The 23,592-nt window shown below is 37.3% G+C and overlaps 1 protein-coding gene across 7 annotated transcripts in view; it reads right to left on the bottom strand.

Annotated features, from left to right (window-relative positions):
* The window catches only part of SP100 (SP100 nuclear antigen), a 71,515-nt gene that overhangs the window by 11,725 nt on the left and 36,198 nt on the right, over positions 1 to 23,592 (bottom strand). For 4 of the 7 annotated variants that reach the window (XR_010380712.1, XM_064485252.1, XM_010985660.3 and 1 more), the window contains exons 8-14: positions 22,589 to 22,735; positions 21,503 to 21,583; positions 18,780 to 18,854; positions 18,530 to 18,583; positions 17,827 to 17,907; positions 14,531 to 14,584; positions 1,835 to 1,906 (exon numbers count right to left, since the gene is read on the bottom strand). Coding sequence is in view for 4 of the 7 variants with exons in the window: in XM_064485252.1 (XP_064341322.1) it covers positions 1,835 to 1,906; positions 14,531 to 14,584; positions 17,827 to 17,907; positions 18,530 to 18,583; positions 18,780 to 18,854; positions 21,503 to 21,583; positions 22,589 to 22,735 (564 nt within the window). In the remaining 3 variants the exon portion in view is untranslated. Of the gene's footprint in view, positions 1 to 1,834; positions 1,907 to 4,230; positions 4,357 to 5,702; positions 13,931 to 14,530; positions 14,585 to 17,826; positions 17,908 to 18,529; positions 18,584 to 18,779; positions 18,855 to 21,502; positions 21,584 to 22,588; positions 22,736 to 23,592 lie in introns of those variants that run through there. The other 3 variants (XR_010380714.1, XR_010380713.1, XM_010985661.3) reach the window with 3 other exon arrangements.

The raw sequence follows: 23,592 nt of genomic DNA, 5'->3' as shown, positions 1-23,592 counted from the left end.
AGTTCTCTTGGCTTTCTCCTTCCTCTCCTTTCCCATACAGACCCCAGCTCTGGCTATAAGCTGAATATGTTTAACAGTAGCCATTACTGGCAAACATATATTCTCTTGCTCTTAGTTTCTCTCTGTGAAATCTTTCTGGGACTGTTGAGTGAGCTAGACTTCCCTTTCATCGGAGCCTGTTGAGGACAAATAACTACAGTGTTTGTTTCTGCGCTAGCCAGCACCTTTTCATTATCTTATATCCAGGAAGTAAAAAAATGCCTGGATAAAGTAGGATTTAACTATTCTTGGTTCTACCATTTTAATAACTACCTACTATTACTAAAACCTTACATTAACTCTTACAAGTAATAATGTGGTCAGAAAAATTAAAACTCATTTAAAAATAATTTTCTCAAGAGTTGGAGAGAATCATCAGACATCTGCCTTGAAGTCAAGAGAAAATATGTTGAAAAATCCACATAGGAGATAGATCTCAGTCTTTGGGGATGTCAGGGAAGGAGAGACTATGAGACTTATCTTTAGTAGCATAAAGGTGAAGGTCATGGCTAGAGTGTTCTGTGGGGGGAGAGAGGCTGAGCCAGGAGCCAGCAAGGGCATCAGTGAAGAAGCATGATTCCCATGGCTTGGTGGGGGGCCCTGTGGATGGAGTTGAGCTGGGTGTTCTTGGTACTCTTTCCAAAAGAACCACATAGAGCAATGAGGTAACTGTAGTGGGGTGCTAAGCTTCCAGAAGTACCATCCAATGCCTAAATTCCCAAGCAAGTTGGCCACCACTCACTACTTGAGTGGTGGTAAAACATATTGCTTCTGCTGTGCCAGCGAGAAATTTCTAGCCAAACTTTTTTTTTCTAGAGAAAGAGTTTTAGACTGTAATTTGTCTATAATTTGTCAAATTTGTAGATTTGATTTAGGGACTGGCTGAGCAGTGAGCAGGATCACAATACGGCAGCTTAGCAGGAGATGGTGTTGTCTTAATTGCTTGGCTCACTTCTCCATCACAGTAGCTTTCTCCTGGTTGGAAGGGAAGCTCAGTGGAGTTCTACGGTCATCTGAAAATTGCTCAGGGAGGAAGGAAGCTTTGCCTCTTAAAAACTCTACATGATGTAGCGTCATTGTGTGTGGGGGGGACTGAGAATTTGACTCCACAGAAACAGATGTAAAGGTTTTAAGATTAACTTCACAATGATTAGCTGCTGTTCCTCCCCTTCCAATTCAGCGATGTTGGGAATCCATTAAAGACACTTGGGCTCCCGGTTGGCCATGCAGATGAAAGAGCTGTCCATGGTCCTTCCTGAGTCCACTGGTAGAACCATAGGAAGTGAAGCTGGGATGGGCCTTGGTGGGCAGTTAATCTCTCTATTATTATTTATTATCTCACTTTATTTCACTTTACAGAGAGTAAACTGAGGCAGAAGAGGCAAGGTGACAGACCCAAGTCCACATGACTACCTCAGGGTGGTAGGAAATGAGGAAGGACAGCTGCATCACTTGTAAGTTCCACAGTGTTTCATGGCTACAACTATTTCCAGCCTTGAAAGTTATCAGTTCAGCAAAGGCAGAACTGCTATAAGCCTCAGGTCCTGGGTTCTGGCTGCAGACTCATCACCATATTACTTGCCTGTGATATAATCTTTCTTTCCCCGTCATATTTTAGAAGCTGACTAAATCTTATTTCTCAATAGTTAGTAGCTACATGAAGCAATTAGAGAAATAAGTTCGTTACTAAAAGCATAGAAAAAAGCACGAGAATTTAGATGTTCAGCTACTGAAATTTTATTAAATATTTATTTATTTATTTATTTATTTATTTATTTATTTATTTATTTATTACCTCTTGGTTTGCCTCTTTTCTTTGGGGCTCTGTTACTCAGAGTTTGGACTCTACGTCTGCCTCTCTTTCTCACTGAAAAAAAAAAAAAGAAAAATATAAAACAGATGTTGCTGAAAAGCTGCACTGCATGTAATAGTGCTTTTCAAAAATTCCATTTTACTATATATTTTTAAGAGACTGCTGCATAAGGAAAAATATATAACCCATAGCCTTGAATTTGCCAAGCCATTGATGGTTAATCCGGGTTCATCCTAGACTTCATTTTATTTACCCTTATATTAATCCAAATTCATTTATATCCACATTAATAAAAAAAGAATTTAAGACAGAGTTTTATTTCTTATATCTCAAGGAACACTGTGAGAATAGTAATAACGAGAGGTAACAGTTGCTAAGTGCTTATTATATGCTAGACATGAATATAAGACCCTTACATCTACTAATTTATTTTTAGGGACTTTTACTACCCCCATTACCAATGAAGAAACTGAAGCATCTAGAAATTTAAAAATTAAGTGAAGTAATGCAGATTTCCTTTGGTTAAGAGGCAAAATCAATGGAAGCAATGCGAGGATTTGGATTGTCAAGGAAGATGAGATGGTGAACTACACGGATGAAACATTAGCCATTATCTTAGCCCTGAATGAAGGCTTTTGGGCTGAAAATATCATGGAAGTTACCAAAGACCTTGTTCACATGGGTTTGGACAAAAAAAAAAAAGGGGGATTTAAAAAACTAACCAAGAAAATATTGCTCAAAGAGAATTAGTAGAAATAGAGGTTTAAGTCCTAGAAAGCCTTAGGGTTAGAGATATCAAAGAAGGATTGACTGAAACCTTATCTCAGCAGGCTCACAGACATAGTAAACAAACATGGTTACCGGGGAGAAAGAGGGATAGGAAGGGATAAATCGTGAGTTTGAAATTGCAACTGTTAACTACTATATATAAAATAGATAAACAAGTATAGCACAGGGCACTATATTCAATATCTTGTAGTAACCTATAATGAAAAGGATTACTAAAAGTACATATACATGTATATGTATGACTGAAACATTACAGTGTACATGAGAAGTTGAAACACTGTAAATGGACTATATTTCAATAAAAAAAAGAGAACCTTTATCTTGGGAGAATATACTCCCAGGTTAAGCAGGTGGCGGGTTTGGGTGGAAAGATGGTGAGGCTTGTACAGGTGAATCTTCTGAATGCCATGTTCAAATATGTTGAAATCCAAAGTAGGGCCATGAAGTGTGCCCCCTTTCTTTCCTTTTCCTTTCCCTTCCCTTCCCTTCCCTCTCCTCTCCTCTCCCTTCTTTCTTTCCTTTCTTCCTTCCTCCCTCCCTCTCTCTCTCTTTTTCTTCTCTCTTTCTTTCTCTCTCTCTTTCTCTTTCTTTCTTTCTTTCTTTCTTTCTTTCTTTCTTTCTTTCTTTCTTTCTTTCTCTCTTTCTCTCTTTCTCTCTTCTCTTTCTCTCTTTCTCTCTTTCTTTCTCTCTCCTTTCTTCAGTTCGATGGAGAGACTACAGTTTGGGCTTTTTCAGCCATAGGTATCTTAGGAAAACACATTTTCCTCTTCTGTATTTATCTGGTTCTATCTGATTCACCTTTCATCAAACCTGTTGAAGCCAAAAACATTAAAGAAATAAAAGTAGTCTGGTTCAGTTTACCAGAGTTCTTTGAGATTTAAGACCTGCTAATAACTGGTTTTTGTGAATTTTCTCACTCAAATACCCCACAGGAAGTAGAGCAGCTGTTCTTGAGTTTCCTGTCCAAATACTATCCATTGACATCAGATACTTGCTATAGGAGTTAAGTGCTCCATGCTCCTCAAGGCAAGTGAGAAGGCTTCAGTCTCCAGGTAATTGATATGTGTCTCCAGGAGTTTGAAGGAGGCAGAGATGTTTAAAGACTCAAACCGGAAAAGTCTAGAGAGGGTGACCACATTGGGAGCCAGCTACACCTCCACTGACATTAGGACCATGAAGAGGCATGCTTTGCATGAGCCTCCCTGGGAAAGGGAGGAGCTCAGTTAGTTGTTGAGAGATATTCTGTCCAGGAGGATTATTTGGATGAAAGAGGTGACCTCAGGATGGGCGTGGGCCTCCTAGAAGCAGAGAGACTGAGAAGGAAGTGGTAAGCAGTCAGTTGAACTTTCTGCATTAGGGGAACTTGAGTTGAGAGTTTGTCTCTAAAGAGGGGAGTCTTTGAAGACCCCACAAATGTGGCTCACGCATCCACCATATCTGGGAGATATGAAGGATCTATTATAAGAGGACAGTTCTTTCTCCTTACCACTTCCTTCTCTCTCTCCTTCCCAGATTTGAACTATCCAAAAGTAACAGGTACTGAATGGTGTTAGAGAGGAAGTGTGAATGAGAGAAGAGGCTGGCCTTACCTTTTGCAGTTTTAATATTATATCAGCTCAGTCTTTCTAATATTGAATGAGAATGTCACTGCTGTTGAAAGGGACTAGCACAACTCTGGAGTTTATCTAAGACTTCATCCTGGGGCATGTAAAGAGCTATTTGAGGGAAAAAAGTTTGATGAGAAAGTAAGTAGGAGAAGGAACAAATGTGATTTGTACTTAGACTGTTCATTCCAACTATTATAATAGATCAAGTATGGCACAAAAGTTCAGAGGACAGAAGTCTTAGACCTGGGTAAGTGTAATCTGGGAAATAACCAAGATGATAAAGGTAAGTATAGAGAAAAATGATAGAGATACTAGAAACATATATATATATTTATATTTAAATATGTGTATATATATATATAGTGTGTGTGTGTGTGTGTGTATATATATATATATATATACATATATATATATATAGTGTTAGAAATAATCAGAAGAAGGAAAGGAAACAAAATATATCCAAATATGTTTTAACTCCAGAAGAAAAAGCTTGCCATATCGACAGTGCCATATAAATGCAACAGCAGCATTTTCTATAATATGATGTTAAAGGATGAACAAAGAAATAAAGAATACAAGAGAAACATAAGTAGAATGAGAGAGGGAAGGGAAAAAGAAGAGAGATAAAGAAGAGGGAAAAAATGAGGAATGGGATACAAATAAAAATTACAGAACTGGATGCCAAGAATGGAGTGTCACTTATCTTTTTCATCTTCTGCTGCACCAGAGTGCTGTGCACTCTGATTGAGTTTGGTTTAAATAACTGAGTGTTTATCAGGCTTAGATCTGAGGTTATAGCCAGAGTTTGGCTTCTACTTAATTGCTTCAAGTTTTTTCTTGTCCGTCTCTCCTTATTCTGTTGAGAGCTGTGTTCGTTAATTACAATAAACTTTTCTAATGCATTCTCCCTCATTTCCTACTCTGGGCTGGCTTGTCTTTGCCATAAAGCTCTGTGCTGCATCCAGGTTCCAGCTCCTTTTATCGCCAAAGGGTCTCAGGTGACAATGGAGTCAGGTTTGAACCAATGGAGAGTATCAATTTTCCTCTTTATTTGAGGAAATCAGTGACTTTGGATGAAAAAGGGGAGAGCAAACAGGTAGATTGCTATTTGTTGCCCACAATCATTCTCCCTTTCTTCCATTGGAATAGAGTTACAGATGGACCCATGGCTGCTTGTTTAGAGATTATAATTCTCAGCCTCTCCTGATGCTAGCTCTGGCAATGTGACTAAGTGTTGACCAATGGGATGTGAGCAGAAGACTTTAGGTTTTTCCATTAAGAGAAACAGGTGTCTGATTTCCCTGTCAATGAAAGACAGTAAAATTATTCGAGTTCTTGAAGAAGAAAATTAAAATAATAGAAGAAATACTTGAACATAAATTCAAGAAAAAAACTTTTTGAAATTACAACAGGAAATAGAATATACATATCATATGGACATATATTTTCACCCTGTGGCAGAGAAATTGACTTCAAACAGTCAACCCTGAAATATATTCCAGCAAGCTTAGTGAGCTTTAAAGATAAAGAAATAATTGAATGGATAGCCTGGGCAAAAAAATCAAGTCATTTTCAAGGGAGAGGGTCTCATTGGCTATAGAATTTTCCACAGCAACATTTAATGCCACAAGAAAGTGGGAAAAAACCTACAAGATAGTTCTAGAAATAGAGTAAGCAAATTATTTTTTATGTATAAATAATAAAACCAAATATTTTTGAATAGAAAAATTCTGGAAATATTGTTCCTTTGAGTCCTTATTGAGAAAACTACCAGAGGATCCACTTCAGCAAACAAGACAGGACTTGAAAAATTTTAGCAAAAGGATTAAAATAAAAGTGTAAATGAGGTGACAGTTCAGAATGATAAGCATATATACCCTGACAATATAGAAATGATATAATAACAAAAAAATTGGGGGGAAGGGAGAAATATGGGTGGTAGAGCAAGGTCATGGTTTGTTTTACAGCTAGGAGTCAAAGGGTATTACTTGGAAAAATCAAGGATATATCTAAAGCACAATTAATAGCCAAGAGGCAAACATAAAGGGAACATCATGGCCTAAACTAGGTGGGAGAGAAAAGAGATTGGACAGAGAAATAAGACATATGTTAATTTCATAAATTTCCTGGGTGGAAAATTAATAGGTCTGTCTAAAGAGAGGACCAAAGGTATCATATAAAGGTAGTTCTAAGAGTAATCACTATGACAAAAGTACAAATCTTTGTAAATAACAGAAGTATATATTCCTAACCAGTGGAAATACGGGAAATGAGCAGAGGCACAATCATTCATTTCTTTCAAGGGAAAGACTCAGAAGTGGCTCATGTTTCTTCTGCTCAGATGCCATTGGCCAGCGCTTAAGTCATGTGACAGGGCCTGCATGGAAGTTTGAGAGGGCTGGTCTCAGGTAACCAGCCATGTGCCCAGCTATAACCACTACAACAGAGACGCAAGCCTTCCGAAGTATCACAAGTACACACATGCACATAAATGCTTTGAAGACAGAATGTAGAATGTTGACATTTTTATTATCCAAGACCCTAGGACATATAATATAAATTAACATAACAAAAACAAGATCAAACATTTCAGTCCTATCAATAAAAGTAAATAAGCTTAACACATTTAAATAAAATATTTTGAGATTGAATTACAAAATAAACCCCAAGTTTCAATCATATACAAAAGACTCAAGTAAAAATATATATATTTAAATGCTGAAAATAAATGTATAGGCAAAGGTATGTGCAGCATACATCAACAAAAAGAAACCAGGGATTCATGATCTGAATATTAGAAAAAAAGTATAATTCAGGTCAAAAAGTTTTAAGCAAGTAGAAATTACAAGAGATAGAATGTGAAACAGACAGAAACACACTACTAGAAGACAATTTTATTTTTATCTCCTTCAGTCCACAAGAGATCAAGTGGACAAAATGAGGAGACTATGAAAGACCCAAATAATACATTTTAACAAGGTTGATATGATTGATACATATTCAACTCCATACCCAGAAAGTAGAAATAGAGAATTTTCTCCCACCCTCTCTTAAACAACTCTTGAGTCAAAAAGTAAATACAAATCCACATTGCAGACTATCTAGCAAACAACAGTAATAAAATGTTGCCAATGCAAACTTTTGTATTATTTAATTAAAAATCCCACTAATTCTAGAAAGATTGAAAATATGTATATATACAGCCAATCTTCATTATTCAAAGATTCCATATTTGCAAACTCTGTTCACTTGTTAAAATTTATTTGTAACCTCCAAATCAATAGTCATGGCACTTTTATGATCATGACACATTCATAGATGTACAGAAGAGTGAAAATTTTGAGTTGCCTGATGCAGATGTCCCAAGCTGAGGTTGAACAAGGTAATACTCTGCCTCATTGTTTCAGTTCATTCTGTAAACAAGTGTCCTTTTGCCATCTATTTAGTGCCATGTTTTTCTAAGTTTTTTGCTTTTTTGTTGGTGATTTTGCTGTTTAAAATAGCCCCCAAATCTAGTGTTGAAGTGCTATCTAGTGTTCTTAGACTGCGATGTACCTTATGGAGAAAATAAGTATATTAGATAATCTTCATTCAGGTGTGAGTTATAATGCCTTTGGATGAGAGTTCAACCTTAATAAGTCAACACATATATATTAAACAAGGTGTCTTTAAATAGAGACACTTACAAAACAAAGGTATATATTTATTGGTTAACAAAAATATTGTGACCAGAGGCTCACAGGAACAAAACCCTGTATTTCCTCTGGGAGCAATGACTCAATATTAGCTAATTTTGTGTTTGGAGTGACTTTATAGAACCTAAATCCCATGAATAATGAGAATTGGCTATATACGTCTACAAAGAGACACATACAATGTATTTTCAGAATCCATTCACTTTTCCACTATTTTTTATTTCAGTTATATTTTTCAGTCTCAGAATTTCTATTTGGTTCTTTTAAAAATAATTTCTACTTCTTTATTGATATTTGCTGTTTAGTGAGAAATCATTTTCTTTTCTTCTTTACACTGGCTTACATTAGTTCACTGAACATATTTAAACAGCTGGTTTAAAGTCTTTGTTTAGTAATTCCAGTATCTGGCCTTCCTTAGAGATAGTTTCTATTTTTCCTGAGTATGGGCCACACTTCGTTGTTTCTTTGCATGTCAAATAATTTTTTTTAAAAAGATTGACATTTTAAATATATAAGGTGGTAACTCTGAAAATCAGACATCCCTATTTCCCCAAAGTTTGTTATTATTGCTACTTGTGGTTGTTAGTATTGATTTTTGTTGTTTATTTAGTGCTTTAAAAAAAAATCAATTCTGTGTTTTTTTCCATGAGGCCACTGAAGTCTGCTGTTAGTTTAGTGGCCAGCTAATGACTAGAAAGAGATTTCCTTAAATATCTGGAACTGATAAGTCTCCTCGTCTTTGCCAAGGGGTTCTGTGCATGTGTTGGTGCATAGCTTCAACACACAGCCAGCCAGTTTACAACTCCACCTTACCTCTCACTTCCTGCTTGCACATAGCCTCAAGGTTACCCAGAGGTGAGAGTTCAGGGATTTCTTAAGTCTTTTCTGAGTGTGTGCACAGTCCTGGCTATGTGTACTTCCCTAGACATGTGTGTGGCCTTCTAGATAGCCAGGAATGTGTTAGAGTTTTAGACATATAATATATAAATATATATGTATATATTATATAAAATAATTTATTTAATATATTCATCTATGTATATAAACATATTTGTGTATTATATGATTTTTACATAGTTTACTTATTTATATGTATTTTGTATTTTAACATATCTTATTTACAACTTATTTTATGTATTTATTTTATACATTATACCTATATGAATATATTTCTATATTATATATTTTGTATAATATATAATTAATATGTATAAATAAAATATTTAAATATATATTTATATATGTTGCAATGTTATATACACATGTGTACGTGTGTGTGTGTGTGTTTTCAGAATTCACCCATTTTTGAACTCCTCCAATGCCCCTGGTTAGTCCAATCCACTGTCACACTTGTCTAGACCATTATAATAGCATCCTTACTGGTCTCTTATTCTAGCCTCCTAAAGTATATTCTCCATATAGACTCCAGAGAAATATTTTAAAAATATAATACAGATCATACTATTCTCCAGATCAAAACTCTTCAGTGTCTTCTCTTACTAAGACAAGAATCCAAAGTCATTACTGTAACCTACGAGGTCTACATGCCCCTGACAAACCACTCCCACTCTTTCCCCTCTACTTCCCCAGCCAGTGGCCACCTTGCCATTCTCCAAAAGGACATGCATGTTTTGTCTCAGCCTTTGCACTAAGGTCTTCTCAGCCTCAGCTCTGTGGCTTTGTCCCTCATGTATTTGGATATGTACTTATATGTTGGTTTGCCAGTGAGGGTCTCTCTGGAAACCCTAAGTAAAATGGCCTGTTTCTGTCACTCTGTACCTCCATTACTCTTTATTTTTCTTTACAGTATTGTCACCATCTAAAATGTTGCATATTTATTTGTGTATTATCTATATACCCTCCACTAGAAGGTAAGCTCAATGAGATTTTGTTCATTTATTTATCCCTACTAAGCAGCTTTGGCAATTAACATTTGGAATAAAAGAATGAATAATCTAAAAAGAAAACAATAAATAATGCATGCCATATGTGACATTACACATTATTGGAGAAGCTAGGAAAATTGGTTATCCATGTTGAAAAAAATTTAGACCCCTACCTCATATCACCAAAAAAATGAACTTCAAAAGATTAAAGAGCTAGAAGAGAAAAGAAATAAGGGTGTCTGAGCCAGTTTCTCTAAAAATTAAGTGTCTATATTCAGAAAGTTTATTTTTGAAACCATCTCAAGGATCACGAGTGGAGAACTGGGAAGAGGGAAAGAGGAGGAGAGAAAGCCAATTGTGTTGGTTGCCACTGTGCTCATCTGAACCTCCATTCTGCTGAGAATCCTTTGAAAAGCTATAAAGAGTAATCCTCAAACTATTCATCTTAGAAATGGAAGAAAGAGTATTTACTCAAGATTTCTTAAACAAGAATTGAAAAGCATAATTATAAAGGATTGTATAGACAAATTAGATGACACAAAGATAAGTTGGTAGGTACATAAGAAACATAATAAATCAGGTGAAAAGACAAGCCACAGGTTGATGTAAAATAGGTTGGAGAGGATGTTTAAGGACATAGAGATGATGGAAGGCTTTTCTGAGGAGGAGATGCTTGAGCTGAGGGGAAAGGCATTTTATCTAGTGTCAACAGCAAGTGCAAAGGTTCTGGGGCAGAAACTCAGTTTGTTCAAGAAGGCCAGAGTACTGCGTGAGGGAAAAAATGCTAAGAGATAAGATGTAAGAGGTGATCAGAAGCAGCTTATGTAATGCTTTGTAGGCATGGTAAGAAGCTTAGACTTTTTTCTAGGTTCAGCTGGAAACCATTGAAAAAGGTATAAGCAGTTGGGTGGTAGATTGAAGAATGAATTATAGGTGGACAAGAATAGAAGAAAGACTGGTTAAGAGGCTTCTGCAGTGTTCTATATGCATGATAATGGGGCTTGAACTGGGGTAGTGGCAGGGGAGGATAAAGAATAGACAAATTTGATATATAATTTTGAAACAATGATGAATGAAATCGGGGGTTAGAAAAAAGGGAGGAATCAAACACGTTTACTACATTTTTGGCAAGCAATTGAGTAGGCATAGTGCCATTTACTGAGATAAGATGACTGATGGTGGATGACAGGTTTGGGAGTGAAATAAATAAGTCTGTTTCATCATATGTCAAATTTGAGGCATCAAGTAGAAGTTTGGAGAGTAAGAAGTTGAACTTATGACATGGCAGTTCAAGAGAGAGATCAGAGGAGAAGAAATATAATTGGCAGTCAATAACATATTGATGGATGGACAGCTACCAGACTGGAAGAAATCCCTGATGCACTTCAACATGTAGATGTCTGTAAGCCTAGAAGGGACCACCAACAACAACAGTACCATCACTATCAACATTGTCACCAGCATCACCAACAAATGACCAGGACGGAGCTATTAGCAAGTAGGAGATTATGATACTCCAGAAGATAAGAGAGGAGAGTGCATCCATCCATATGTCCTGAAGGGGGACCAAGTTTTCCCAGCTTACTCACCTGATCATGGTGATGCCAAGGCCTGCCAGGTGTTAGGAGGCAAGAGGCAGCCATCAACCTCCCAGCCAGAAAGATCATGATCAGGTGATCACCGCAGGCCACCCTCTGACAAGCCACACCAGCTCCATCCTCTTGACTGGAGAAACTAGCTTGTTAGGAACAGATCCCTTCAGGTCTACAGCCCAGGCTCCAGGAAAAAACCCCTGCCTCCCCATCCACACTGCTCTCCACACCTTCTGTCTACCCCTGTCTCCCCCGTGAGGTCAGCAGGGCCACTCATCTGTGGTCACTCTGTACAGTTCTCCTGGAGTATGTGGTCTAGAGGCAGCCTCATCCTCACAATGAGATCTACAAAGAATCCTCATTAGCCAACAACATTGATTACTACATCAACATCTGTGACAAAGAACTAACAACAAAAATTACCAACCTTCTAATTTGTAGTTTCCTGACATTTCTTTATCCCTTCCTTTATTTTAATGTCTTTTTTTTTTTTTTGGCTTTAAGTATATATTTTATACAATCACATATTTGGATTAAACTTTTCACAAACTGATAGAATTAATTTAGTCATTTAAATTACTCTTCCAACACCTTTTGGATGCATAAATATGCAGAGGCTTAACGGTTTCTAATGTAGAGTCTCTCCGTCCTGCCATGCAGCAGGAGGATGGAATTCCTGTGATGCTAGCACCTTCAACTTGGGGCAAGGACAGCTGGAGGAGGAGATAACTCTATAAGCATTTGGGCATGACACTGGTCTAACCTTGCGTAATCAGTCTTTCTCTGTTCCAACATGGTGGAAAAATATGGAGGTTCCCACCTTGCTATTTAGAACTGAAAGTTGCTAGATTGGGGGGCTGTGTCTACAAACACATGTGTCACTGGGAACCAGTGTTGTGACCATATCCTGAGCTGTGTTGCAAATGAGACCCTTGACTCTTTGCCTCTGGGTGAAACTTAGAGCTTAAGAAAAAGGGAAGCTCTGGGTTCACGGCCTTATTCTGTGAAAGCAGGGGTCACTGTGAATTGTCCTGCCATGTTCTATAGGATGAACTATTGTATAAGACAGTTTTTTTAAAAAAGAGACATCATAAGCACCCTCACCTAAATACTGAATAAATCATTCACACTATGTATTTAGGTGAAGGCAAGAAAGGAAGCTGGAAAATAAAAAGATAAAAGATCTGAAGCTGATTCAGATTTAAGCAATAAGATGGGAGGCTATAGTAGAAAGTCCGTATACATCTTATTTTACTGTTTTTAGGTAGAATCTTTTTCAGGCCCTTTTCTGTTTCTGCCAGCAAAATTGAACCCTATGAGCCTCCGTTTCTTATAAGGCTAACTAATCAAATTCCAGAGGCCAGATTTTTAAAATGTAAATCTTCATAACTAACAAGAAATTATTGAAAGAGAGGGAGGAAAAGTCCCCTTGAGCCATAGCTGGAGGAAGAGAGAGAGCATTCTGTATCGTAAAACTAACATAAAGAATCCAATTTGATAGTATTAAATTGAGAAATTTCATAAAAAGATCAGTCTTATGGAGACATGTTCTGTTCTCTGTGATATAAAGTTGTTCTGTTCTCTGTAACATAAATTTGTCCTTGGAAGAGTTATTTGAAGGGGTCTTGTAATACTGCCCCAAGTTAGAAATCATTGCTCTTTCTCATGAAGCCAATTTCCTAAGAAACTTAACTCCAATTGATTGTCTTGATAATTTGGGGTCCTGGCCATAATATTTTAAGTGACATATGGATCTTTATATAAATGCTTGTATGACTTTGTATTGAATCAGAAAAAGATCCTCATGTGCAAATAGGTAACACAATGACCATAGATTTCCTATTTAAATAAAGATTTTGAAAAAAAAAAAGATTTTGAGAATTTTGTCTCATTTAAATTAATTCTAGCTATTCTGTAACGGGAAAAAAGATATTCATAGAAACAAACATAAAATTTTTTTAAAGCATAGGAAAATTCTTAGTGGAAGAACATTAAATAAGACATGAATAAATGGGTAGAAGTGTCTGTTCTCCTCAAATTAATCTGCAAATTGAATGCGAATGAACTTGGGGAGGAGATGGAGGAATCTTCTTGAGTTGATTCTAAAGTTCAGTCCCAGTGAGTCATCAGGCTGGTGCTACTTCTGAGCTCACTTTTCCCTTTCGCAGCCCCTCCGATTATAAAAGGAAAACTGATATATAGACAAGTAACGGCACTGTGTGATCAAGGTGGCGATTGAAATCATGATATAATAGTGTAGGGAATATTTTTAAAATTCCAATCTCACATATACACGAAGAGACAAAACTCACAGGGTTATGGAGGTAAATGTTTAAAATGTTCAGGTACTTCAAACATTTTAGAGTCAAATATAGAACAATATTTTTAAAATCTTCAGCTAGAAATGGCTATCATAAATATCACAAAGAACTAGAGAGAAAAAAAGCTGACAAATTTGACTACCTAAAAATTTATAACTTCTCTAGGACAAAATATTCCATTATAAAACCTAAAAGAAAAATAACAAATGGGACAAAATATTAGGAACATATAAGGCCAAGATTTAATGTCCATATATCACATAAGGATTTCTATATTCATTCAGCATAGTAAGAAAAAGACAAACACCACAATAGGAAACACTGACCCAGCATTCTATGACAAAGAATTCTATGAAGAAGAAAAACAAATGACCAATCAATTGAAAACTACTCAACCACACTAAAAAAAAATCCTTAAAAAATTTTTTTTGTAGCTCAATTTAAAATGTCAAATATTTTTATTTTTCAGGCATCATATATTAATTTTAAATAGCAAGAAAAGGGAAAGTAAGCATAGAATTACCCTATTTAGAAAAATAAAACTACATTCCAAAATCTGTTATTACATACATAAAAAATTCTAGAAACATATATACCAATGTTTTTAAGACATATATTTTTTAAAATCAGAGTAAAAAACAACGTGAAGATATAATCATTTTGAAAAAAATAGTTACTTTAAAAGGCACTAATTTTTTGTCTTATTAAAGGTATAGCAGACAATAGTAAACTTTAACATTAAAATTGTTTGTAACATAAAAATCAAGTAAATTCTTATGCAGTCTTACTTCTTGTCCCACTGTCTTTTTCCAAAGTAGAATTGCTTCTCGTATCCATGGTATCTAGAAAGTAACAGGTGGTGGTCAGAAACTAAAATTTTTGAAACTGTAAAAACATTAAAAATTGTAAAAACTTTGAAATCTCTTCATTACCCTTGTGCATCAGTTTCCTCATTTATGAAACAGGGATAGCAAAAGTTATCCTGTTCAGGCTTTAAACTTTAAAATTAAGATTGAATAAGGTCCTGTTTGCAAAAGCTAATGAAAAAATCACTATATAAATCAATAACATGCTGCAGGGCATCCTTCAAAACTGTATGCTGAGTTTAAGAATAGTTAGTTACCTGAGGTCTTTTTTCCTGACAGGTAGAAGGACCACTTATTTGTCTTTTGATGCCTCTACAAGGTTATGACAAAGTGATACTATTATCTACCAGCAGAAGAACACATGGATATCTTTGCTCCATGGACAAGGGTGGATGTCACTATATAAATCCAGCAGTTTGTTATTGATATGCTAACACAGTAAACGAGCTACTGCCATTTTTACCAGTGTATTTCAACTACGTCATCCGTGTATAATCAACAGTACCCATTCTGTTAGACACGACTTTATAATAATCTCTTGCTTCCTTGCAGTTCCCCGAAGGATCAGGCCAAGTGAATGCTGAGAACAATGCAAAGAACAGGATTCTGATGTGGACTGGACTCATTCTTTGTCAAAGTGTGTTCAGAGTCAAGTGCAACAGGAATGGGAGCTCTGATTTCAGACTCCTGACAACTTGCAGATCTGGCCCTGTGACCCTCACCCTCCATAACTGGCCACTGCCTGTTGTGAGCTGCTTGATGTTCTCTTTGAACCCTGATCACCCACCACAGCTCCCCCAGGCTCTGTGGTGTCTGCTGAACCACCTCTACCCTAAGTCCTTGGGTGGCCTTACTCATCATGTGAGATGCTTGACTTCCTTCAGTCCCTGCTTCTTGGCCTCTTGGCACACTTTTTGAAAAGCACATGATGCAGGAACACTTCTCAAGTCCTTGGAGCTCTGCTCTTATGATGATTCATAAATAATTTTCATTTTCACCCCCTCCCTTCAGACCATCCACCTTTCCCTGACTCCTACATCACAGGATGGCGCTACCTATGAAGTCTCTCTCTTTTTTATTTTTTTCACTGTCCTTGTCCCTTCCTTTTAGTCTGCTTCTTCTCTTTTCCCTTTTTCTCTTTGCCAAAAGTCCGTATGTTTGTTTTTCTATTTTTTCTTTATATGCTTCTTCAATCCATTCATTGATGACATTTTTACCTATTTGTATTTACTTTTATGTGATACTATTCTTTTCCAGAAATACTGTTTATTACATTTATGTGTATATATGTATATAGTTCAATTAATAAAATACTTTAAATAAATATTCTCATATAAATACTATAATAAACTAATTGTTTCCAGACAAATTTCCAAATGTTGGGATACAGAAAGTGGACTTTTTTTTCCTATTCACTCAACAAGTTCGCAGAGGTTCCCTCACGTGCCACATTTAGCTTCATCTCTCAGTTTACCACTTTCCTTGTCACCACTGCCTGCTCTTTTGACCTTGACCACACTACTGGCCACTATTACATTTGCCAGTTCCCTATGAGCTTTCTACATCGCAGGCCTGTTATGGACTTCATTACCACGTTTCTGGTAAACTTCTGAGAGGTAACTTGAAAGTTACCCATCTTCCTCTTCAGAACTTCCCAATATGGTGATATTTGGATTTCATGTCCACTTAGAAAACCCTGAAACTCACTCAGATGTCTTTTAATTCGAAGAAACTTACTCAGATATCTTTCCAGCCTAACTTTTCCATTCTTTCTCCTTACATTATCCACTTAGTGTCACCTCTCTCCATCCAGAAGCCCAGTTCTTTTTCCTCTTTTGGCTCCTTCAAACCTGTCGAAAGCAGCTTAAATCTGTGCATACGTCTGTCTGTATATATGAGCGTCTGTATTTGTGTGTGCATGTGCGGCAATGTTTTGGGGGACAGGTAGGTAGAGAAGGAAGAACTTTTTCTCTGTGCAGACAGGAAAAGAAAGATAATTGATAATTAGTATCATAATTGGCTTCTCCATCACATGCTAAGAGGCTGGCACCTCTTCTGACTCTCTTCTCCTATTCATTTTAAGACCTCTGACTCCACAGGACACTGAAAAGAAATAAGGAAATGACAGACTATCGATGATGACACTTTGATGTGGTCATGCTGATCTGTGTTCATAGTTCAGATGGGCTCAGGAAAAATACACCTGCTCCAACAACTACACCTCACATTCAACAGAAGTTTGCTCTGTCTCCTATGTAGCCACACCTCATCCTCCTCCTTTTCCTCAAATTTCAATCATTGCCTTGCCTAACACATTTCTTTTATTTCCAACGCTTTCATTCTAAGAGCTTCTCTGTCCCTGATTTCTCTTCTGTGTCTTATATTAATATCCACACCAATATTGGTGGCTATACATCCACCAATATATATACATTTATATACACATCTGTATTTACTATTGTTGTTAAATAAGTTTTCTTGCATCAAGCATTGATACATTCCCCTGTGAATGCGCCAGTCCCCTCACATCTCCTCTTTGGCTTCTGATCATGTACTCAGCTCTTATCTTCCTGCCTGTTACATAAAATCCTCACCCCTTTTTACCCTTATGCATTTATACATCCATTTCCTCATCACAAAATGAGGAAGCAAGAGTTAGCCTGCCTAAGTCTTAAAGATTCTGTGATGACAAAGTAAGATCTTATTTGCCAAAGGACTTTAAAAGTATCATGGTACAGTCCAATTACAATGTAATGAATATCTGTCAAAAACTATACTAAAGTTTGAGAATCACTGATCTGAACAAAGCTTTTATTTCTGTCTGTAATTGCACAGCAGGACCAGTTGTCTTTTGAGGCTTTTACAATTACAGATGACGTTAGTGTCAGCCAGTATATCACTGGAGAAATCTAGGATCTTAGTGTTAGGAGACATGACAGTAAGCGTTTTAAAAGGTACCATCATTTTGGTAATTATTTCTACTACAATAGGAATATAAAATTATATACATTTAGTAAGCAAGACTCATTCCTTTAAACATGAATTTATAATACATTCTTGCCTCCTTCCATTATCTAAAATCCAGAAAGTACTTCCCAGGATTAACAGGATACAAATTAGTCAAGGTGTTCAGAATAAAATGCATCTGGAAGCAGTAGCTTTTAATTCAGACTCTTGACATTGTGCAGGCCAAGGCTTGGCATCCTAATCTTCTTTACCTGACCCATTTCTTAGGACTGAGCTAGACGCTTCCCGAGGCTCTTTGTTACTCAATTCTGAAGTGTCAACACCGCTGAAACCTGCAGAAAGAAATAAAATTCCTTTACAATCTCAGTCTGTGTCCTAGGATCAGTCCAGCATGGAATTCTTTAAAAGGAAATTTGGAAAAGGGAAGCTCATGTAGGTAGGGTGCGGATATCTCTACTAGCAAGCCACCCTATGGTTCCATCTGACCTGTTGGTCAAAACAGGAACTACCTTCAAGGGTGGGATGGGGCAAAATTTTGCCATGGAAGGCACACCCTTTGGTCACTACTTCTCACATTTCTTACTCTTTCCTCTCGTATGCATGTATTTCTGCTTCCACTCTGTTTCTTACCCAGGAGGATCATGGAAGTAACATTTTCAAGATGTCAGAACCTCCATCAACTGGATCCTCAGTGAGCACCCCTCCACCCTTGGAACTACTCTATCCTTTTATGTGAATGAAGAATAAACTTGTATTGCACTGTGACATTGAACTTCTTGAGGTCTACGTGTGACATCGATTAGCCCAGCTCACCCAATTCAAAATGCATAATGTGAATCATCTGAAATACCAACGAGTTTATTGTTTTATTTTAAAGAATAAAACCAAAAACTGAGTGAAGCTTTTGTAGACAAGAAAGACATTTGTTGCATCAAGAGTTTTAATTGTTCTTACGTCTTTTCCTATTGCTTATTCCATAAATAAATGTATTTTCAAAATCCGAAGAATCTAGGAAGGAAAGGAAAATACAACCAGTAATCTATAAAAGAGTCGTAAATCTTATGATTACTCACATTGTAGACAGGACTAGGACTATAAAGACACAATGATAAAAAAGATACAATGATGTTCATTTCTGTCTCTTTCTCTTGTCTGCATGTATTTCTGCTTCCACTCTGTTTCTTACCCGGGAGGCAGACCTTACCCTCATCATCAGGACCACATCTCAGTGCTGAGCTATAGGATCCGAAGGTCGCCTCGTCTGCTGAAGAGTCAATCACTGCAGAATGGAGAAAATGTGCCTTAAAGTTCTCAGTGCATGACAAAGGAACCAAGAAAGGAAAAACCGGTTTACCTTTAGGTGGTGGTAAACATAAAAAGATACCTTATTTGCGAAGGTATTTTTGAATATCACTCTACAGCCTGATGTTATGTTGGGGGTGATGCTGGGTTGCTGCCCAGCTCCGCCTTTTACCCTCCATGGGAATTTGTAACAGATCCTTAACACATTACCAGCTCCAGTTTCCTCATCTATAAGCTGGGATAACCTGGTTACCCTATCTATCTCCCTGTCAAGGTTTTTGTAAGAACAAAATGCAGGCTATTTACAAAAACCCTGTGAGAAATTGCAGTGTAAGCCAATGGCTTAACTACAATTGGGGTTTGAGAGTACTTGTGTGTGAAGCCATTTTTTCCATCTATAATTTAATAGCAACTCAAAGTATTCCATGAGGACTTTCTAAGCTGGGGACTAATGACAACATTAACAACAGATAGAGGAATACGCGTTTACTAGGCTTTAGAGAATTAAAAACATGCTAGAGAATAAGAGCACTATTTCCATTCTTTAGCTTAATAGATACGATAGTGTGTAGTAAAAAAAAAGTATCATTTTACTAGGGCTCATCCAATTAAACAACCATTTATATATAATGCCTTCTTCCCTCTTTCCATTTCCCAACAGGGCCAGAGAAGTTAAACGGGGAAAATGGTACCCTAGAAGTAATCAAATCAAGGCATGTGGAGAATGCCCAGAATAAGATTCATCAGGAAAACAGAGCTCGGGATTTAGACTGTAAGTATTTGTCATCCAGGGGTGCAATCCGTATCTTCTTATGTGAGTGACTTGGGGTTGTGACAGGTGGCTTCTTGGGCCTTTCTTCCCTCACTTGATTCTAAGGAGTCAAGGTTAGTACTGGTCACTGCACAAAGGAATAGGATTCTTGAGGTGCCTGGGTGTGTGACCAAGGAACCCATTCATCAGGAAGATCCCTAGTAAGAAAACTTGGAAAGTCTTGAAAACTCATGCAAAGCATCGTCGGCACCCTGGCTAGCCTGGTCTGCCTTGTAGGTTAGTGGTGCTCCATTCTCTGCCCCCAGAGCAGAGACAATTCAACTGCAAGGGGCAGCTTTGCTCTGTTTGAAACTTACCATCCTACTACCCTTCTCTCTCTTCTGCTTCTTATTCCTTCTATGGTCTTTCCACACCTCCTTTATCGCTGTTTCCAGTGTGGGGAGACCTTGGAAACCTTGTGATCAAGACTGTGAGCACCCGTCCTCCCCGCCAACTTGGCGCCCCCTTCAACCATTTGCAAGGCTGAGAAATAATCTTCTCACGTGTCTGAGCCACAAATGTGCTTGGGGACAATCTTCTACTAGTACTAAGATAAAAGTGGAAACTGGACTCCCTTAAAACTGAAGCCAATTTACACTTGATTCTGATAGATCTAGAGAGCAATTGCATTGACTGTATTATTTAAAGTATTGCTCTTCTGTAGCATCAAGATCAGGTAACATTTTTATTTGTTCTCAGGACTTTTCCTAGTGTGTTTCCCTAAATAGGCATGTTTCTAATATTGTCTGGGTCTAGAAAGTAGAAAGGGAAAAAAAAAAATCACCAATTTATCCTAAAGAGCTACAGATCTTATGACAACTCAGGATACCCATAAGATTGAGGAAACAACATTTTGATAATCATTTCAAGCTCCAGTTTAAAAAAAAATGCAGAACCCAGGACACTAGGCTTGTTATTCCCTGTAGTTGCCCATGAGACTTTGTAGAAGACCTTGAAACATTTACGTGATGGTGTTTCTCATCTAGAAACAAAGGTAGAAATGTCTACCCTGCTTACTCTTTAAGGTTGTTGTAAGATACTGATTATAAAGGTCCCTTGAAAAACCACTATATATGTCATGACTTGTTGAATAATTCTGTCAAAAACAGTACTTTGGGTTTCAGAATACATTATCAGAAGTTTTTATTTCTGCTAACACTAGATAGCGAGGTGAGGTATCTTATGACATGATTCAAGTTTGTGATCAGATGACAATACGACCTTCCAATGAAAGAATACAGCCCACCCTTGAACAATATGGGCTTGAACTGCGCAGGTCCACTTGAACTTAGATTTTTTTCAGTAATAAATACTATAGCACTAAATGATCCACGGTTGGTTAAAACTGTGGATACAGACCTGCGTGTCTGGAGAGATGACTATAATTTACAAGCTGATTTTCAACTGCGCTGAGCATTGGTGCCCTTAACCTGTGCATTGTCCAAGGGGCAACCATATTTAGCTTCCTGTTCCCTACAGAGATCACTGTATAAATCCAACACCCTACAGACACAGCAACTAGTAGTTTGAAATACACTCATTACTTTGCTGGCCTATTTCTCCTGTACAATCAATACAGGGCATACACATACTGATTAATGGGACCCATACATTAAGAGACCTCATTCTCAGATCGAGATATGGATGTCTTATCTCTTTGCATTTCCCTCAAAAGTTCAGTAAAACAAATACGAAGAATGGGATTCCAGGATATCCTGGCCACAGTACAGAAGGGGCTCAGAATACGATGCTCAGGGAACAGCAGCTCTAGTTCAGATTCCTACAGCCCAGGCCTTGCTCTCCCTGTTCCTTACCAGGAATCCTCTGTGCTGATGTGGAGGCTTCTGGGGTCTCATCTCCATCACTGGATTCTGCAGAGTCCTCACTGCTGATCACTGCACAGAAGAGCAAAACCCCTTAGGACACTAGGGTGGAGCCCATGCAGCAGGAAACCCCAGAATGAGAACACGGGAAGACCTAGGACTGAAGTTAACTCAGGGCACCGTGGTCTGTGTTAGAATGTATGTGACTTGCAGGTTGCTCCAGGGCCTGCATAAAAGTGAAGATATTCACACACAGAGGGCAGCTTCGTACACCCTGCTGGCACCCTTCTTCCTCCACCATCTTCAGTCTTCCTCCCCCACCTCCTCCTCCCCCTACTTCAATCTACCTCTCAGTCTACCTCTGACTCTCTACTTGGTTCTGCCTCTTTCTTTCATTCTCATTTTACTTCTTCACCTTCCTCTTTGCTTGGCCCATTTCCCCTAGTTATGCCTGTTCCTGCTGATCGTATCCTTTTATACCTTTCTTTAACTTCATGGGTTTCTCTTTCATCTCATCTCATGAACACCTTGGCTTTCTGAATTTTTTCCCTTTTCTTTATCTTCTCCTTTCATACTTTCCTCTCTTGCTTTAGAAATAGTCTCTCAGACATCAATACTCATTATCTATCGTTTCTCTTTTTTTGCATTTTTAACTTTTCATTCTTTTTTATTGACGTGTAGTCGGTTTACAATGTGTCAATTTCTGGTGTATAGCATAACGTTTCAGTCATGCATATGCATGTATTTGTTTTCATATTCTTTTTCATTAGGTTACTACAAGATACTGGATATAGCTCGCTGTACCATATAGTATAAACTTGTTGTTTATCTATTTTTTGTATAGTAGTTAGTATCTGCAAATCTCAAACTCCCAATTTATCCCTTCCCTGGCTACTGATATTTTTCTAGTTCCTGGGGTCTCTGTTCTACCAAACTCACTGTGTAAGGCTGTGGCTCCTTCCCCTTCCTGCTTCTGTCCAAGGCCACCTAGACTGACTTGCTGGATGTTGACAACATGCCCCAGCCTCTTGCCCGATTCCTGTGATTCCTGTTACACATTCTTTCCATCAGACTTACCTATTATGTCAGATGTCTGGTTACATTTGGTGCTTGCTTGGGCTTTCCATTTAACTTCTGAGTTAAAAAATGGTTTTTCCTTCTTTATATCCACCAGACAGACAGAACAGGAATTGATTTGGATTCCATGATTGGGTAGATTTGCTCCTGGGTCAAATGTAATAAACAAAGAATTTTCTTTTGTTTCCCCAAAAATGCTAGCACTGTTCACTGGCATTAACAAACCCTACTTCTTGTAATTCCACCGCAGGGGGAATCTTCACCCCCACCCCCTCCTTTCCTGGTCTTCAACTCTGTCTCTTCCTTTGTGCCTCTCTCAACTCTGAAATTTTATTTTGTTTATTTGTTTTTACTTTTTACCTATTTTCTCACCCTTTTTGATAATTTTTTTTTTGCCTTTCAAAAATAAAAATCACAATTGTAGTATAACATAGATAAAAATTTATAAATTATACATTTCGAATTACCACAGAATAAGCTTATCTGGGTAACCATAACTTTGGCCAAGTAACAGATTACTAACACTCCAGAAACCTCTTAGTGATGCCCCACTAACTGTCCCCATCAATCTTGCTCAAGTTAATCACCACTTTAACTTTCAATATCATAAATGATTGATTTTGTCAGTTCAAAATTTATATAAATTTGTATAAATGGAATCATTCACCCTAGTTCTCTTTCTCCGTCTCTCTGTCTTTTGGCAGAGGGTGGATTTAGTTTCTTTTCTCAACATTATGTGTGTGATAGTCATCTGTACCCATTTTGTAATTTATTCTCATTCCTATATAATATTCCATTGTAGAAATTATCCATTAAAAATAAAACCATACAGTATCCATTTGTGCTCATTCAAGCTTTAGACTTCTATTAATAATGTTATGATTACGGAGATGAACTTTCTTTTGTATGTGTTTTGATGAACATAATATACATTTCTGTTGATCTGTTGAGGAATGTAATTGCTAAATCATAGGCTATGTTGTATTTTCAACTTTGGAAGAATA

This window comes from Camelus dromedarius, chromosome 4 (genome assembly GCF_036321535.1).
Source record: "Camelus dromedarius isolate mCamDro1 chromosome 4, mCamDro1.pat, whole genome shotgun sequence".
Lineage (NCBI taxonomy): Eukaryota > Metazoa > Chordata > Mammalia > Artiodactyla > Camelidae > Camelus > Camelus dromedarius.
This window is presented reverse-complemented; position numbering and strand designations above follow the sequence as displayed.